Here is a 14,688-nt window from a genome sequence, read left to right as displayed (position 1 = left end):
ACCTTGTTTTAAAAGGTTTTTTTTTTCTACTTTATAAGAAACATCATTAAAAAGGACATTCAAAGCTAGTGTGGCTCACAGTAGGAGGTGAGTAGGCTTGTTGTAGCGATGGATACATTTGTCATCCTGCCCAGAGAGCCCTTTAAACGTAATTTAAGATCTAGCCATTCTATCCAAAGATCTATTGGTTGTGTTGGACATGTAGGATGTTTGCTATGAAAGCATAGTATGTAGGTAGCTTCAATTGGAGTATAATTCAGTCATTTCTTTAGGTTTCTTGAATAGTCTGTTTACCCAATTTTCACAAGCACACTTCTACATGGCTGTAAAATAGGCTGTATTTAGCATTTTTATGCTCATCAAAGTAGACCATTATGACTGTATTTAGCACTCAATCACGTAAGGAGCAGTTCTGAAAACCTCAATTTAGAGCTCCACTTTGATCAGATTCACCCATTCTCTGTCAATAAGCTTTAATCATGAGAGGGTTTTTTTCATTCTGTGTAAATATCCTGAAGACACTCAAGTCCAAGTAGTTTTTATAGAACGGTGCATATCACAAAAACATTCATTTACATGACTTTTTTAACTGTATTGCCATTGACACACATTGACAGGCAATTTACATTACATAAAAAAAACATTACATAGCAGTATTACCTTGAGATTGGGCTTCACTTAATATACATGGTGCAGAGAACTCATACACATCCATATGTATTCTATAAATTTATAGTTATTTACACACACACACACACACACACACACATTACATATATATATATATATATATATATATATATATATATATATATATATATATATACACACACACACACACACTTAAAAGAGGAGAGGGGGAAAACGAACAGGTTTCCATCTTCTTATAAAAATCCGCCTTTATCTAATTAATTAATCAAAACATGCATTCTAAAACACTGCTCAATGGTAAACATGCAGTCTATGGCAATGTGAAGTTGCAGAATTGTCTCCAACTCCCCTTTTAACATTTTTCCAGAATGTCTGACTGTTCAGACAATCCCAAAAAATATGGTTATGGCCACATCTGTGTCAGCAATTGGGTGCAACTTACCCAGTACCCAGGTTCTTTTCTGATGACCATGCAAAGTAAGTTAGCAAGCTACCCTGCTAAGCTAGATGATGTTAGTTAACCACATAGTGGTTTGTTAAAGGTGGGTGTTCTTTATCAAGCAACCAGTGAACGTACACTGTTGACAGGCACACTGATGGTTGGTGCCTGTCTGAATGTTCTGACCTATTGGCCCATTGGTCTGCATGTAAGGTCGCACTGATGTTTTAAACTGCTCTTCTGATAAACATTTGTTTGTTTGTTTGTGTATGTGTGGGTGGGCGGATGTGTGTGGTCTCAGGTTCCAGCCGGTGGGCCTCGTGGAGCGGATTCAGGCCATTGCTCAGAATGTATCAGACATGGCTGTGCGTGTGGAGCAGATCCTACAGAAGAGTAAGAACACTGGCAGAGGTGCCTATATTAACTTTTACACCACATTAAAATCTAATGCACTCTTGTGTTCAAGTATTTTAGCGTTAAACACTGATTTGCCAGTTCATTAGTACATAAAAGGGCTATTAATGTACTGGAAATAATAAAACAATCTTAATTCTGAAGATATGTGACTTGATTGTCAAGTATTTTAAATATACTGAAATGCTAGAAGATTTTTTTTTCTTCCTATGGTCTGTGCAAAATACTTGATTTGGTGAGTGTTAGGAACTAATTAATCGCACCCAATTTAGCTATTTTAACTATGTTGATGCTAACTGGGCAAACATTGCAAAGTATAGCACTGTGGTTTACTCCCAATGATGGTACACTGGTTAAGCCAGACTACTCTGGATAGTCCGGTATGGGCAGACAAGGCAACAAACTATGCAAAAAGAACTTGCACACACTATCCGATAGCTCACATATCCAGACACAGCAAAGAGAAAGGAGGCTTATCAGAGCAGCTTCATCACCAAAGCAGCTGTTGTGCTTACTGTAAAGTTAGCACAACAGCTTGCTCACAGGTATCCAGCCAGGCACGAAAATAGAGAGAGTCTGGCCTGTGTGAAGGTCAGGCCTGTGGCCAGGTGCTGCTGACAAACAATTGGTTTGAGGAAGGGTGACCATATTTAGATTTTTTAAAGAGATGTAGGAGCATGGCAGTGTCTATATGTGAGGGACAGAGTTAAATATCTGTAAAACCATGCAAATATGTGTCCAAATGTTTGTGGACACCCCTTCTAACGAATGCATTCAACTACTTTAGGTTGCACCCATGGCCGACATAGTTGTGTAAACACACACACACACACACACACACACACACACACTGTGCCACATTGTGCCTAATGACAGGTGTTGGCTAAAGGGGTATAAAAGTAAAGGGGTATCCCTTACTGAGCTATAGAGCAGTGGAACTGTGGTCTCTGGAGTGATGGTGCTCTATGCAATACATTTGGGATGAGTTGGGAAGTTAATCTCTTTTCTTTCTCATTCCTGTGGAAAATGTGTTTGGACTGGAGTCAATCGGCATGTCCTGCTCTCTCTTTCTCTTTGGGGCAGCGGTTAGAGCTCTGGGCTATTAATGACAGGGCTGTGGGTTCGATGCCCAGGCTCGGCAAGCTGCCACTGTTGGGCCCTTGAGCAAGGCCCTTACCCTCTCTGCTCCCCGGGTGCCACAGCAATGTTTCTGTTCATCTGTGTCCGTCTCAAATGGTCAATATGCTTGTCTTGTCTTGTCTTTGGAAGACAGTTTGACCCATGGCTGCATGTAGATTTAGGTTCATACAGACCACTTTTGGCAAACAAGGCAAAGTAAGATGAAATAATCCGTACACAGAATGTGTGGTGACTGTAGAAGCAAATGCTAATGTGAACACACTGTGACATCCCAGCCATTTTACACAGTTTAGAGATGTAGGAGCGTGGCAGTGTCTATATGTGAGGGACAGAGTTAAATATCTGTAAAACCATGCAACTACACTATATGTCCAAATGTTTGTGGACACCCCTTCTAATGAATGCATTCAACTACTTCAGGTTGCACCCATGGCTGACATATTTGTGTAAATACACACACACACACACCAAACATTTTACGCAGTTTAGAAAGCCCAGCCAGACACACTGAAAAAAAAGAGGTCTACAAAAATAAGCTGATATCAGTGTCTTCCATTGTAGTCCCACCCAACTCAAATCCAACGGAGAAAACACAGATTAGCAAGAATCTCAAGACTAAAGTGAACACTGTTGTCTATTTGTCAGTGAATAGTACAAACTTGTAGAGGCTGATCATGTAGCCAACAAGCATTAAGAGTAAGGTTGGGCGGTATGATGATAATACTGTATTGAATTAGTGAATTAACAACGGGCGTTTGTTGGAAAGAGAGAATCAAGCAAACCTGGATACCCAATGTACCTGAAAACACTTCCATTCCCCCGATTCTGCGCTCTCAAATATGCTGCTTTATCCTCTAAACGTGTGCTTTTAGCCTCAGTTAACTATAACACAGACTGTGCTGTGGTGTTTAGTCTGGCTAACTTATCTAAATATAGCTAAAAAGTGCTAGCTGACCAAACACTGCAGAACCTCTCTCTCCATTTGCCCTTCTGTTTCTTCCAACACCAGTCGCTCGACACAACACTTAGCAGTTAGCCAGCAGCAGTCTGATACTCGGTAGAGCTAGCTCAGCAAAGGCTAGCATAGTGAGTGGGCTACAGATCCAAAACCATGGGCAAAAGAGCCTAAATTTCAGCTTTCTGTCCTTTCAACAGCAGTCCCTCTGAATTCAGAGTCATTCTGAATTCTCTGTGCTTTCAGTCAGCCAGACTTTTATTTGTTCTGTAGTGAGCAGACTACAGTTATCCTGCTAACAAAACTAATGCTAACCAGCTTCTCTCCTGATTTAACATTAGCAGCTTAACATTTGCAGTCAGACTGACGATTAAACACTAAAATTGCGCTTGTCCACTTAGTTTTACACCCTGTGAGCAAACTGGACTTTGTATTTGATCATTTTTCAGTTTTAAAATGTAAAAATAAACTCATGTTGCGGTGGTACAGAGGCCACGTAAATGTATAACAATTTGCGCTACTGACCCCCGTCCCTGGGAATACTGTATACAGCAGCAATACTTGGTATGAAAAAAAGATATAGATATATCCCAACCTTAGTTGAAAGCTTAAAAATAACATGAAAACCTGTAAATTGTACAGATAAATAATTACTGACAGTAATTATTGATGAACAGTTGTTGGCCTTCCACTAACCTGTAGATAAATGGAAAGAGACCACCACAGGTCTAAAACTGACCAGATATTGTTGAAGTAGATTATTCTCAACACAACAGGGATCTCCAAACAACCAAACAATTATAATGTCTAACTATGCACACAGTGTACCAACATGTACCTAGCACAGTGACGAGCAAGTGTATACCATCCTATAGCTTGATTTGTTAAATTACTGCTGCGACGTATTTATATATTTCACATAATTCCACATTAGCTTACTGTACCTTTTTCATAACCTGCTTCAACAGTCCTGAAATGTGCAAGTTTCCACTTGGTTCCACACTGTGGTTTCAATCTGTTCAAGCTTATTTATGCATATCCTATAGTTTTGTGAACAGACCAGATCAGTCATTGTTGTTTACAGCACTGACACTTCTTGTTGTCTGGGTTTACTGATCTGCACCATCATTGCGTTTCTCTGGTTTTAAAAAATATATATATATAACGTCCCTCTCGAAAGTGGAGTTTGACAAGATCAGCCATTTGATTAGTCGTTGGATCTACCTGTACTCATACTTCCAGATTCAACTTTTTCATCACTCTAATTATTACCACTGCAGTGATCATTACTATAATCACATAGAAACAACCCATAATCCCTTTGAGTATGATCACGCTCACTGGAGCCTGGCAGCCTGTTGAATAAAGAACAGCCCCCTCCTCCTTTCTCTGTTAATTAAGCTAAACGAAGCCCACTGCTTCACAAAGCAGAGATTTTTATTAATCAAGACAAGGGGACACTAGCAATTTCCTGCCTTACCCCACAGCTTTACTGCTCAGCGGGGAAACGCCAGCCGTTGGAGGTGCATTTTAAGTAAGTCCACAGACACTCTATTGCAGAGTGGTGCCATGAAAAGGGCAGGAATGTGCTTCTTTCCAGCCAAGTAAAAAGGAACCGGGTAGACAGGCAAAGATAAAATTCATTCTCCCCCAGCCTCATTAAAGCTGCCAGCACTTTTGAGCCCTTTGGCCTTCCATATGCAGGCTGTTCTCTCTCTTGGAGGTGCGCTGTCACACTCTGCTTGTCATTTCTGCAGGGAGAGATGGAATGGCGGGCCAATGCGAAGTCCCAAAGGATCCTGGATACCCGGACTGCGCCAGTAAAATTGATGTGAGTTGTCATGTCTGACTCCACACACTTTTATAGATATCTGTCACTGCCGTCCAATAGCTTCCCATTCCTTTTACAATTTTTCTAGCAGCATGAGTTTCTTAATACCAAAAGGACCTGCAATACTGTTGTTTTGTTCTTTTTTGGATCATTGACCATTTTGCTCAGTGGGCAACAATAAAGCTGCATCCCCAAGGACATTTTGGCATCCAACAAAATGCCTGCTAAGATGCATTTTACAAACCACACAAATGCAAATTTGATCATAACACAGTCCTAGTCTGAAGATGTTATGATTAATATGCTAAATTGTAAAATCCAACAGTGATTCATTTTCATTCATTTTTTTCTCTGGGTTTGGCTGGTTTAACCATGTCATCGTAACTTTGGTATAATAATAGCTACAGTGTAATAATAATGTATAGCACTCTCTTGCATATAAAACATTTTTCATTTGGTAGACACCAAGATAGTCCTGTCCAAGCCAGTAAATGCTTCTCACCTCCCTAGTTTTGTTAGTTCACCAGCTGGAAAACGCAACATGTATTCAGAAGCTTTTGCTTATATTGTAAAGAGTCTTTAATGACAGCACAAGGCAAAAAATGTTCTGTTTGTTTCTATTTTAACGCATAAAAGAACTCAACATTACAAGTTTAGGGACTTTAAAACAGCACAGTACCTGTTTCAGTTTTTTTCTGATCTGTTCTGACTGGTTTCCTGGCATCATAGAAACATAAAATAAAAACTGCTCTTTAAAATTTGAGGACTTAAAATAAAGAAACAGAGTGATTTAACAATCAAAAGAGCAAATTTTCCTCTAGTCCCGCTGACTAACAGAACAGCGAACCGTGAGATACGTGCTAACAGTGGACCAACATTTTAACCACACTAACTGCTAGCTTGCAAACTATGAGCTAATGCAAACAGAAACTAGCATACTTAATGTGTCATAACATACAAACATTGAGTTGTAAACACTGTAGACAGGAACTAACTCATTAACCATAAACAAAGAGCCTACATGTGAGGGAACATGCTAGCCTTGAGCGCTAGGCCCAGTGTAATGCACTGCAGCAGCAACTTTATTTGCTCCAGTCTGCTGAATGTGTTGTTTAATGCCTGTGTGTATTGAATCAGGACCTACCGAACAATACAATATGCTGTACTGGTATGTCCCTACAAGCCAGCTGTGAGCTCATATATAATCCCATTAGACAGTATAGGTCTGTGACTGTCTGGTAACATGCCTTTCTCAAATCAATAACAGTAGATTTTTTTTTGAAGGATGTCTAGAACATGGCTTAACCTCTAAAAAAGCCTATGGCCCACCAAGGGGCTGAAAGTGTAATTACAAACTTATATTATCAAAGAATAGCCCTACCAGTTATACAGACGTCCCTGTAGTTACTGAGTAATACGCCTTAGTGTGTAATAAGCCATGGGGTTAATATAGACAAAAATAAACAAAAGATTACTTACCTCGCCATTCCAGGTTGCTATGGTAACAATGCAAATTCTGCTTCATTAGCAACAACTGTTAGCAACAGAACTTGCAAAAAATTTTAGCATGAAAATCATTATGCTAACTAAGGCCTTCTTACGCTATGCAAGTGGATGAGAGCTAGGTGGACGTCGGACCCCTGCTACGCTTTCTATGGAGTGGATGGCTCTGACTGCTCCTTTCTCATCTACCTGAGTGAGGTGGAGTGGTTTTGCCCCCCGCTGGCTTGGAGGAACCACAGCAGCCAAACTGCAGTAAACAGCACACCAAAAAGACAGGTGAGAAATTAACAATGCCCGTAATTGTGTGCCCTAAGAATCTATCTGCAAATGGTTGAATATGCTTCAGATTTGCTTGTTTATTGCCATTTTAATCGTCAGTATCATGTTTGCCATCTATATCAGTTATGTGATTATTGACGTATTTAATTACACAACAAATCACATTTGTATTCAATTATTATATACATATTCTGTATCAATAGGAGGAAATATGAACTCTTATGAACTTTTTTCCATTAGATTCAGTGACAACAACCAAAAAAATAATAATAATAATGGTCCAGATGTTTGCTCCAAGCCAAATCGCAATGAACAGAAATGGAGCATAATGTGCACTGTATGTATGTAATGTTCCCTGAGGAACCAAGTTTGAAAAACAGAATTTTTCAGTTTTAGGAACAAAAACATTTCCCCCCTCAAAACAGACAATCAGCCCATCAGATTCAAATTCTTAAAAGAATAAAGTATCTTCACTAATTCTACTTATGAACACTTGTATCTGTGTTCCTTGTTCCTGTGACAGATATAATTAAAGCATTACAATGCTTTAGTCATCACCAGTAATAACTGGACGTTGTAAGTGTGCAAAGGGAAAGGAAACACAAAAAAAATGGGATATTCCAACAAGAAAATACCACAATGTGAGGAAATGGTTTGAGAAGAAGAAGCCGTGGCCAAGTTAATACTGGGCAATGTGTGAAGAAGAAAAGGCAGACAGTGTGAATGGTCTATGGACATCAGTGATGCATGGAAAGCGATTCTTTCAGATCATTCAACTTTGAAAGTATGACAAAGCAATGTAAAACTACCTTGAAGGCTAAAGAAACACTGACACAATACTGATATGCATCTTTTAGATGGCAACATGGTGGCACTGCAGGTAGTAAGGTTTATTTAAGGTTTATTTAAGTAACTGATTAAGACGCTGATTATTAGTTTTGATATACTCCCTTATTACCAGGTTAAATGTGATGACTCATGCATGCAGGCACTAAGGGCACGAGAGATTCTTTTCTATGAAACATGGCATCGTTTATGCTTAGGACAAATCTATGCTGAGAACCTAGAACAGACTGATGCCAGTGTTGCTTTGGCCAGTCTTAGGTTGTGCCACACACAGCATTTTCTTCAGTAATGACTTCTTTCTAGTAGTCTTACTAGACAGACCGGTTGTTTGCAGAAATCTTGATATTGTTGTCATTGGTGAACTTTAGTTCCACTGAACTCTGTAGCTCCTTTAAAGTGATTGTTGGTCTCTCTGTGGCTTCACTTAGTCTCAAACTTTCTCTGAGTTTTGCCATACAGCCTTGTCCATGTGATATAATGCAGATTCCATTTCTCAGAAATTGATACATCAGTGCTTACTGGGATGTCCAAGAACATACATTCTATTTTGTAGCCTTTTGTTTTGTCACATGATTCTTAAAATTCTCCTTGGTCATCATTTTCTCAGATTTTTTTGAGATTAGCAGTACAACGAGTGTTTAGTCAGTGTTTGAATTAAGGGGGTCTTTTATTCAGAATGATTAGAGCAGCATATCTCATCTGTGTAAACATGGAGCAGTAATTGGATAGTTATACAAAAATGCATTTTTAATAACTCTAATACATGTTTGTCATGGAAAATTGAACATAGTAAATATGCATAGTCCTTTAACCATAACTCGTGGTCCTACAACTCTATACAACTTCCTCAGCATTAAGTAATAGAAGGCATAGATTTATGGAAATGCCATTTCACATGCATGCATGGCCTTTAGGATAGTTTGAATTTATATGACCACCCGCATATAAATGTGGAGTAATATTGCAAGTATAAAGTGCTGATTAAGGTTTTCAGAAGTGATGCTTCAATCAGCAAATCTACTCTTATATTTATATGATTAATGGATGGGGATTGGACAGTACCTTATAGGTCCTTGTAGGACAGTACAGAGAGCAAGATCATTCTCAGAGAGAAAGAGAGAGAGAGAGAGAGAGAGAGAGAGAGAGAAAGAGAGAGAGAGAGAGAACATCTCTTGCTCATTAACAGTGTTCACGAAAGGATTTATTGATATTCTGCCTTTTTTTTTTTTACTGTTCAATTTAAAGAGATGGGCTCATAAAAGAGATGAACACGTCTTTATTCCTGTCATGAATACCAGCTCTGAAAACTGATTCGTTTTACGCCGCTCTGCTCAGCAGGTTATTGTATTGTGTGGGGAATAAGTGTGAGAGTTATACGGGACACGTTGTCGGGCCATATTGCGTGCAGTAGAGTGAAACTAGGCCAGGCGGCTGTTAGAGACTTAGAGGAGCAGTCTCAGAGGCAGAAACTGTCTGCAGCTGCAGTGTCTGAGAGATCTGAACCCACAGGCCCTGTACACTCGCACACCTTGCACTCCACACACACTTCGCTGCGGTTAGAGTACTCCCGCAGCACATGGCATCGCAAAGCTGGGATTGACAAAATGCATGTCTTATTTACGAGATGTATAACCGGCACCCAGTGTACGTTCTTGTCAGCAGAGAAATAGGAGGTTCTTATTTTCTCTACGCCATACACAAAACTACTCCACCACAATCCATGTTTAATATGATTCTTGCAAAGCTGCTGTTGTGCAGCATAGTCATATACCTTAGACCTTAGAACCTATTGTCTTATTAGGTTGTTTTATTGCATTATGTATCACCGGTTTAAGTAATATACAAAAAACAATTAGGTTTGATGTATAAACAAAAGTGTTGACCAAGGATTAGTTCAGTGAAAAATCTAAATATCTAATGGAAATGCAGTCAATCAGCCAAGGCAGTTGGTATCTGAAGTTTGCTTTTTTTAGTTTAAATTGGAAGATGGCAGGCTAAGTTTGCTAGATTTAGACTGTCACCGCTTCACGTCCTTTAATGCCTACATGGCAAAAATACCTAAAAACTACCTAAATGGCCCTAAAAAATTGAAGGTCTTCATTTGTTTCACACAAGTAATGTGGTTTGGAATGCATGGACAGCCACCGCTTTTACCTCGACACAATAGTATCAGGTATCATTCCGCAGTGTGGTCCAGTTTGAAAGTTGAATAGTACTACATAGCAGGGTGTTATGTGGATGATAATGACTCTTTTTTTTTTTTTTTTTACAAAATATTATTGTTTTTTTGTATAAAGTTGACACCTACTGTGTCAGCTGATTACATTAAAACTTACATATTAAAAGTGCATTAGAATGCTTTTATGCAGTACTCTATGACTTGGCTTTAGAACGAAACACGCAGCAGTGGCTAGAGTTAGATTTTATGGTGCATTCGCATTACAGCAAAGCGATAGCAAAACAAATCATGTCCTTGTCCATCTGCTGGCCACTTCTGCATCTGCTGGGGCGTGTCACTTAAAAACAACAAGCCGATCTGCCCACCCCAAGCAAGTTTGTTCAGAGTTGTAGTCAAATGCTGTGTCCCAATATTATTATTTTTTTCTAACTATTGTCTTTTTTGTTAAGTTTGAAAGTCGAATAGTACTACATAGCAGGGTGTTATGTGTATGATGATGTAGTTTTTATGTTTAAATAATGTTTGTTTTGTTTTTTAATATGATAATATAAAATATACAGTGGTGGCTCAGCCGGATTATTGATAACAGGGTTGTGGGTTCGATTCCCGGGCTTGGCAAGCTGCCAGTGTTGGGCCCTTGAGCAAGGCCCTTTACCATCTCTGCTCCCCGGGCGCTGGAGTTGGCTACCCACCGCTCTGGGTGTGTGTGTGTACTCACTGCCCCTAGCTCACTAGTGTGTGTGAGTGTGTGTTCACTACCACAGATGGGTTAAATGCGCAGGACCCATTTTGCTGTACAGCGCACACTGTACAGTGACAAATACGTGCACCTTTACCTTTAATGTAATATACATAATATACAATGTAAACAAAATTGCTGGTTTCTCATTTTTTAGTTTTTCAAAGCAAATAAATTAATTAGCATGTTTTTAACCTGAGATTAAATTGAAAGTCCAGTGTTTTTGTGGCAAATGGGCAAGAAGTGACCATAAAAATAATTTACAGAGTAATTACATTATACACATTTTTGGTTCTCATCGTTAAATGTTTTTCTTTGTTCTTGAAATACTGAAAAAGAAGTTCTAGTGTATAACCAGGGTAATTAAAGGTGTTATACATGCATAAAAGACCACAGTCACGCACTGTACAATAGACCTTTGTGTGAGTATTGCACATTACATAGTCACATATGTGATATGTTTGTACACTTCATAAACAAACATTGAGTGTGATGGGTCACACCGAAGAGCTCAGTGACTTGCCATGGTCCTACAATGTCAGCTTTGCCCCTGCTTTGTAAAATTTCTGCATTACTAGATCTGCCCCAGCTAACTGTAAGTGTGTTTATTAAAATATTAAAGCCTCTTAGAGCACCAGCAGCTCAGCCATGAAGTAGTGGACCACACATACTCACAGAACAAGGCTCCAGAGCACTGAAAAAAAAATGCATCACTCACTACAGAGTTTCAAACCTCTTGAAGCAACGTCGTACATGAACTGTGCATCAGGAACTGTCTGTGACCGAGGAGCTGCACACAAGCCTAAAATCACTAAGAGCGATGGCAAGCATCAGCTGGAGTGGTGAAAAGCCCACCACCACTCAGTGGAAATGTCTTCTCTGGAGTGATGAATCACACTCTCCTATCTGGCAGTCTGATGGACGAATCTGGGTTTGGCGAAACGCCAGGAAAACACTACCTATGTTTCTGCTGCTACTGGATGGAAGCTGCTTTTCCCAGCTTTCCACATCATCTCCTCATGCATAATTTTGGTGTTAATGGACATTGTAGTTTATTAGATAAACTGAATTCAATTCAATTCTGAAACCAATCAAACAAAGGGCCTTGCAAAGTACAAAATGCCCAAAAGTTGCTATGCTGTGCTATAGTTTAATAGTTTACTGTTTGCCTGATAAAAATGTCATCACAAAAATCTTCCTGACACCTGCTGTGTCAACTAATTACATTAAGTCACATATTAAACGTGCATTACAATGCTTTAATGCAGTATTTTCATTTTAAAAAGTGACTTTGGTCTGAGCTAATAATGTGTTATGATGTGCTGTCCGCTGATTGGTTAGTTGACAGAGAGGCGCTAAGAGCAATGGCTCTTAGCTCTTAGCAGTGGCTAGAGTTAGCTTTTATGGTGCATTCACATTACAGCAAAGCGACAGCAAAGCAAATCACGTCCTAGGCCATCTGCTAGCCGCTTTGGGGCGTGTCACTTAAAAACAGCAAGCAGATCTGTCTGCCCCAAGCCAGTTGTAGTCAAATGCTGTGTCCCAATAAGACATTGTAGTTATTTTTTTTTTCTGTTGCCTTTAACCAGTGTTTTCCTCTCTAGATGTTTGTATTGAATTTGTAAACATTTTTCTCAACTAGTAAATGTACTTTCCACTGATACAAACATGAATTAAAAAGATTTAACATGTGTTAAAAGAGTCCACCAGTAGCACAAACAATTCCATCCACCTTCCTCCATGCTTCATTTTTTTTAATACAGGCATATCGTAAAGCACAAGGAAGCCTGAAATAGCTGCTACCAGCCTCTCCTCCATTTTCTCATACTGAGTTTAGCTTGTGGCTGGTGTCATGATGAAGCCCTTCCCACACGGCGCTGATTGCTTGTTTGTGCTGCTACAGTTCTATACCCTGCTTTTTATCCCCCTTTTTGCAAGATCAGTTCTCAGGAAAAGCCACAGTCATAAGGCCTGGTTTGCATAGCAATTCATATTCTGTTATCTATCAGAGTCTGGCAGTAATATGCATGCTGCTCTGTGTTACTGAAGCATAGTCGTGGACAAGACAAGACTGTCACAGCAAACTGACAGCAAGCAAAAAAAAACCCCGACCATATTCTCCCAAAGTGGCCATTGAATTTTATTGCATTGCTCTATTTACCCAGGACTAACAGGGCTCTCGCTAGTGGGCTGGGTGTATGTCAATTATGGGGGTGTAAATATAATGAGTTAAGACTGTTACATATCAGTTTTGGGGTTCTGGAATTGGAATTTGGAATAAATTGCTTCATTTATTGGCACTGACAGTGTTTAGAATTACAATTATGTAGTCTTTAGTGCTTCAGTATTTGATATACAGTGGGGAAAAAAATTTAGTCAGTCACCAATTGTGCAAGTTCTCCCACTTAAAAAAATGAGAAAGGCCTGTAATTGACATCACAGGTAGACCTCAACTATGAGAGACAAAATGAGAAAAAAAATTCTGAAAATCACATTGTCTGATTTTTAAAGAACTTATTTGCAAATAATGGTGGAAAATAAGTATTTGGTCAATAACAAAAGTTCATCTCAGTACTTTGTTATATATCCTTTGTTGGCAATGACAGAGGTCAAACGTTTTCTGTAAGTCTTCACAAGGTTGGCACACACCGTTGCTGGTATGTTGGCCCATTCCTCCATGCAGATCTCCTCTAGAGCAGTGATGTTTTGGGGCTGTCGGCGGGCAACACGGACTTTCAACTCCCTCCAAAGGTTTTCTATAGGGTTGAGATCTGGAGACTGGCTAGGCCACTCCAGGACCTTGAAATGCTTCTTACGAAGCCACTCCTTTGTTGCCCTGGCAGTGTGCTTGGGATCATTATCATGCTGAAAGACCCAGCCACGTTTCATCTTCAATGCCCTTGCTGATGGTAGGAGGTTTGCACTCAAAATCTCACAATACATGGCCCCATTCATTCTTTCATGTACACGGACCAGTCCTCCTAGTCCCTTTGCAGAGAAACAGCCCCAAAGCATGATGTTGCCACCCCCATGCTTCACAGTTGGTATGGTGTTCTTTGTATGCAACTCATCATTCACTCTCCTCCAAACACAACGAGTTGTGTTTGTACCAAACAGTTCTACTTTGGTTTCATCTGACCATAAGACATTCTCCCAATACTCTTCCAGAACATCCAAATGCTCTCTAGCAAACTTCAGACACGCCCGGATATGTACTGGCTTAAGCAGGGGAACACGTCTGGCACTGCAAGATCTGAGTCCCTGGCGGCGTAGTGTGTAACTGACGGTAGCCTTTGTAACGTTGGCCCCAGCTTTCTGCAGGCCATTCACTAGGTCCCCCGTGTGGTTCTGGGATTTTTGCTTACCGTTCTTGTGATCATTTTGACCCCTTGGGCTGAGATCTTGCGTGGAGCCCCTGATCGAGGGAGATTTGCAGTGGTCTTTTAGGTCTTGATCTTTCTGATTATTGCTCCTACAGTAGATTTCTTCACACCAAGCTGCTTGCCTATTGCAGATTCAGTCTTCCCAACCTGGTGCAGGTCTACAATTTTGTTTCTGGTGTCCTTCGACAGCTCTTTGGTCTTCACCATAGTGGAGTTTGGAGTGTGACTGTTTGAGGTTGTAGGCAGGTGTCATTTATACTGTTAACGAGTTCAAACAGGTGCCATTAATACAGGTAATGAGTGGAGGACAGAGAAGCCTCTTAAAGAAG

The 14,688-nt window shown here is 39.9% G+C and overlaps 1 protein-coding gene across 2 annotated transcripts in view; it reads left to right on the top strand.

Moving 5' to 3' along the window:
• Positions 1-14,688, top strand: part of LOC140573759 (alpha-1,6-mannosylglycoprotein 6-beta-N-acetylglucosaminyltransferase B) — a 123,991-nt gene that overhangs the window by 48,282 nt on the left and 61,021 nt on the right. Inside the window, exons 4-6 of one of the 2 annotated variants that reach the window (XM_072693293.1) lie at positions 1,392-1,483; positions 5,357-5,430; positions 7,042-7,209. In XM_072693293.1, the coding sequence (XP_072549394.1) occupies positions 1,392-1,483; positions 5,357-5,430; positions 7,042-7,209 (334 nt within the window). Of the gene's footprint in view, positions 1-1,391; positions 1,502-5,356; positions 5,431-7,041; positions 7,210-14,688 lie in introns of both variants that reach the window. The other variant, XM_072693292.1, reaches the window with a different exon arrangement.

Source organism: Salminus brasiliensis, chromosome 12, assembly GCF_030463535.1.
Source record: "Salminus brasiliensis chromosome 12, fSalBra1.hap2, whole genome shotgun sequence".
Taxonomy (NCBI): domain Eukaryota; kingdom Metazoa; phylum Chordata; class Actinopteri; order Characiformes; family Bryconidae; genus Salminus; species Salminus brasiliensis.
This window is presented reverse-complemented; position numbering and strand designations above follow the sequence as displayed.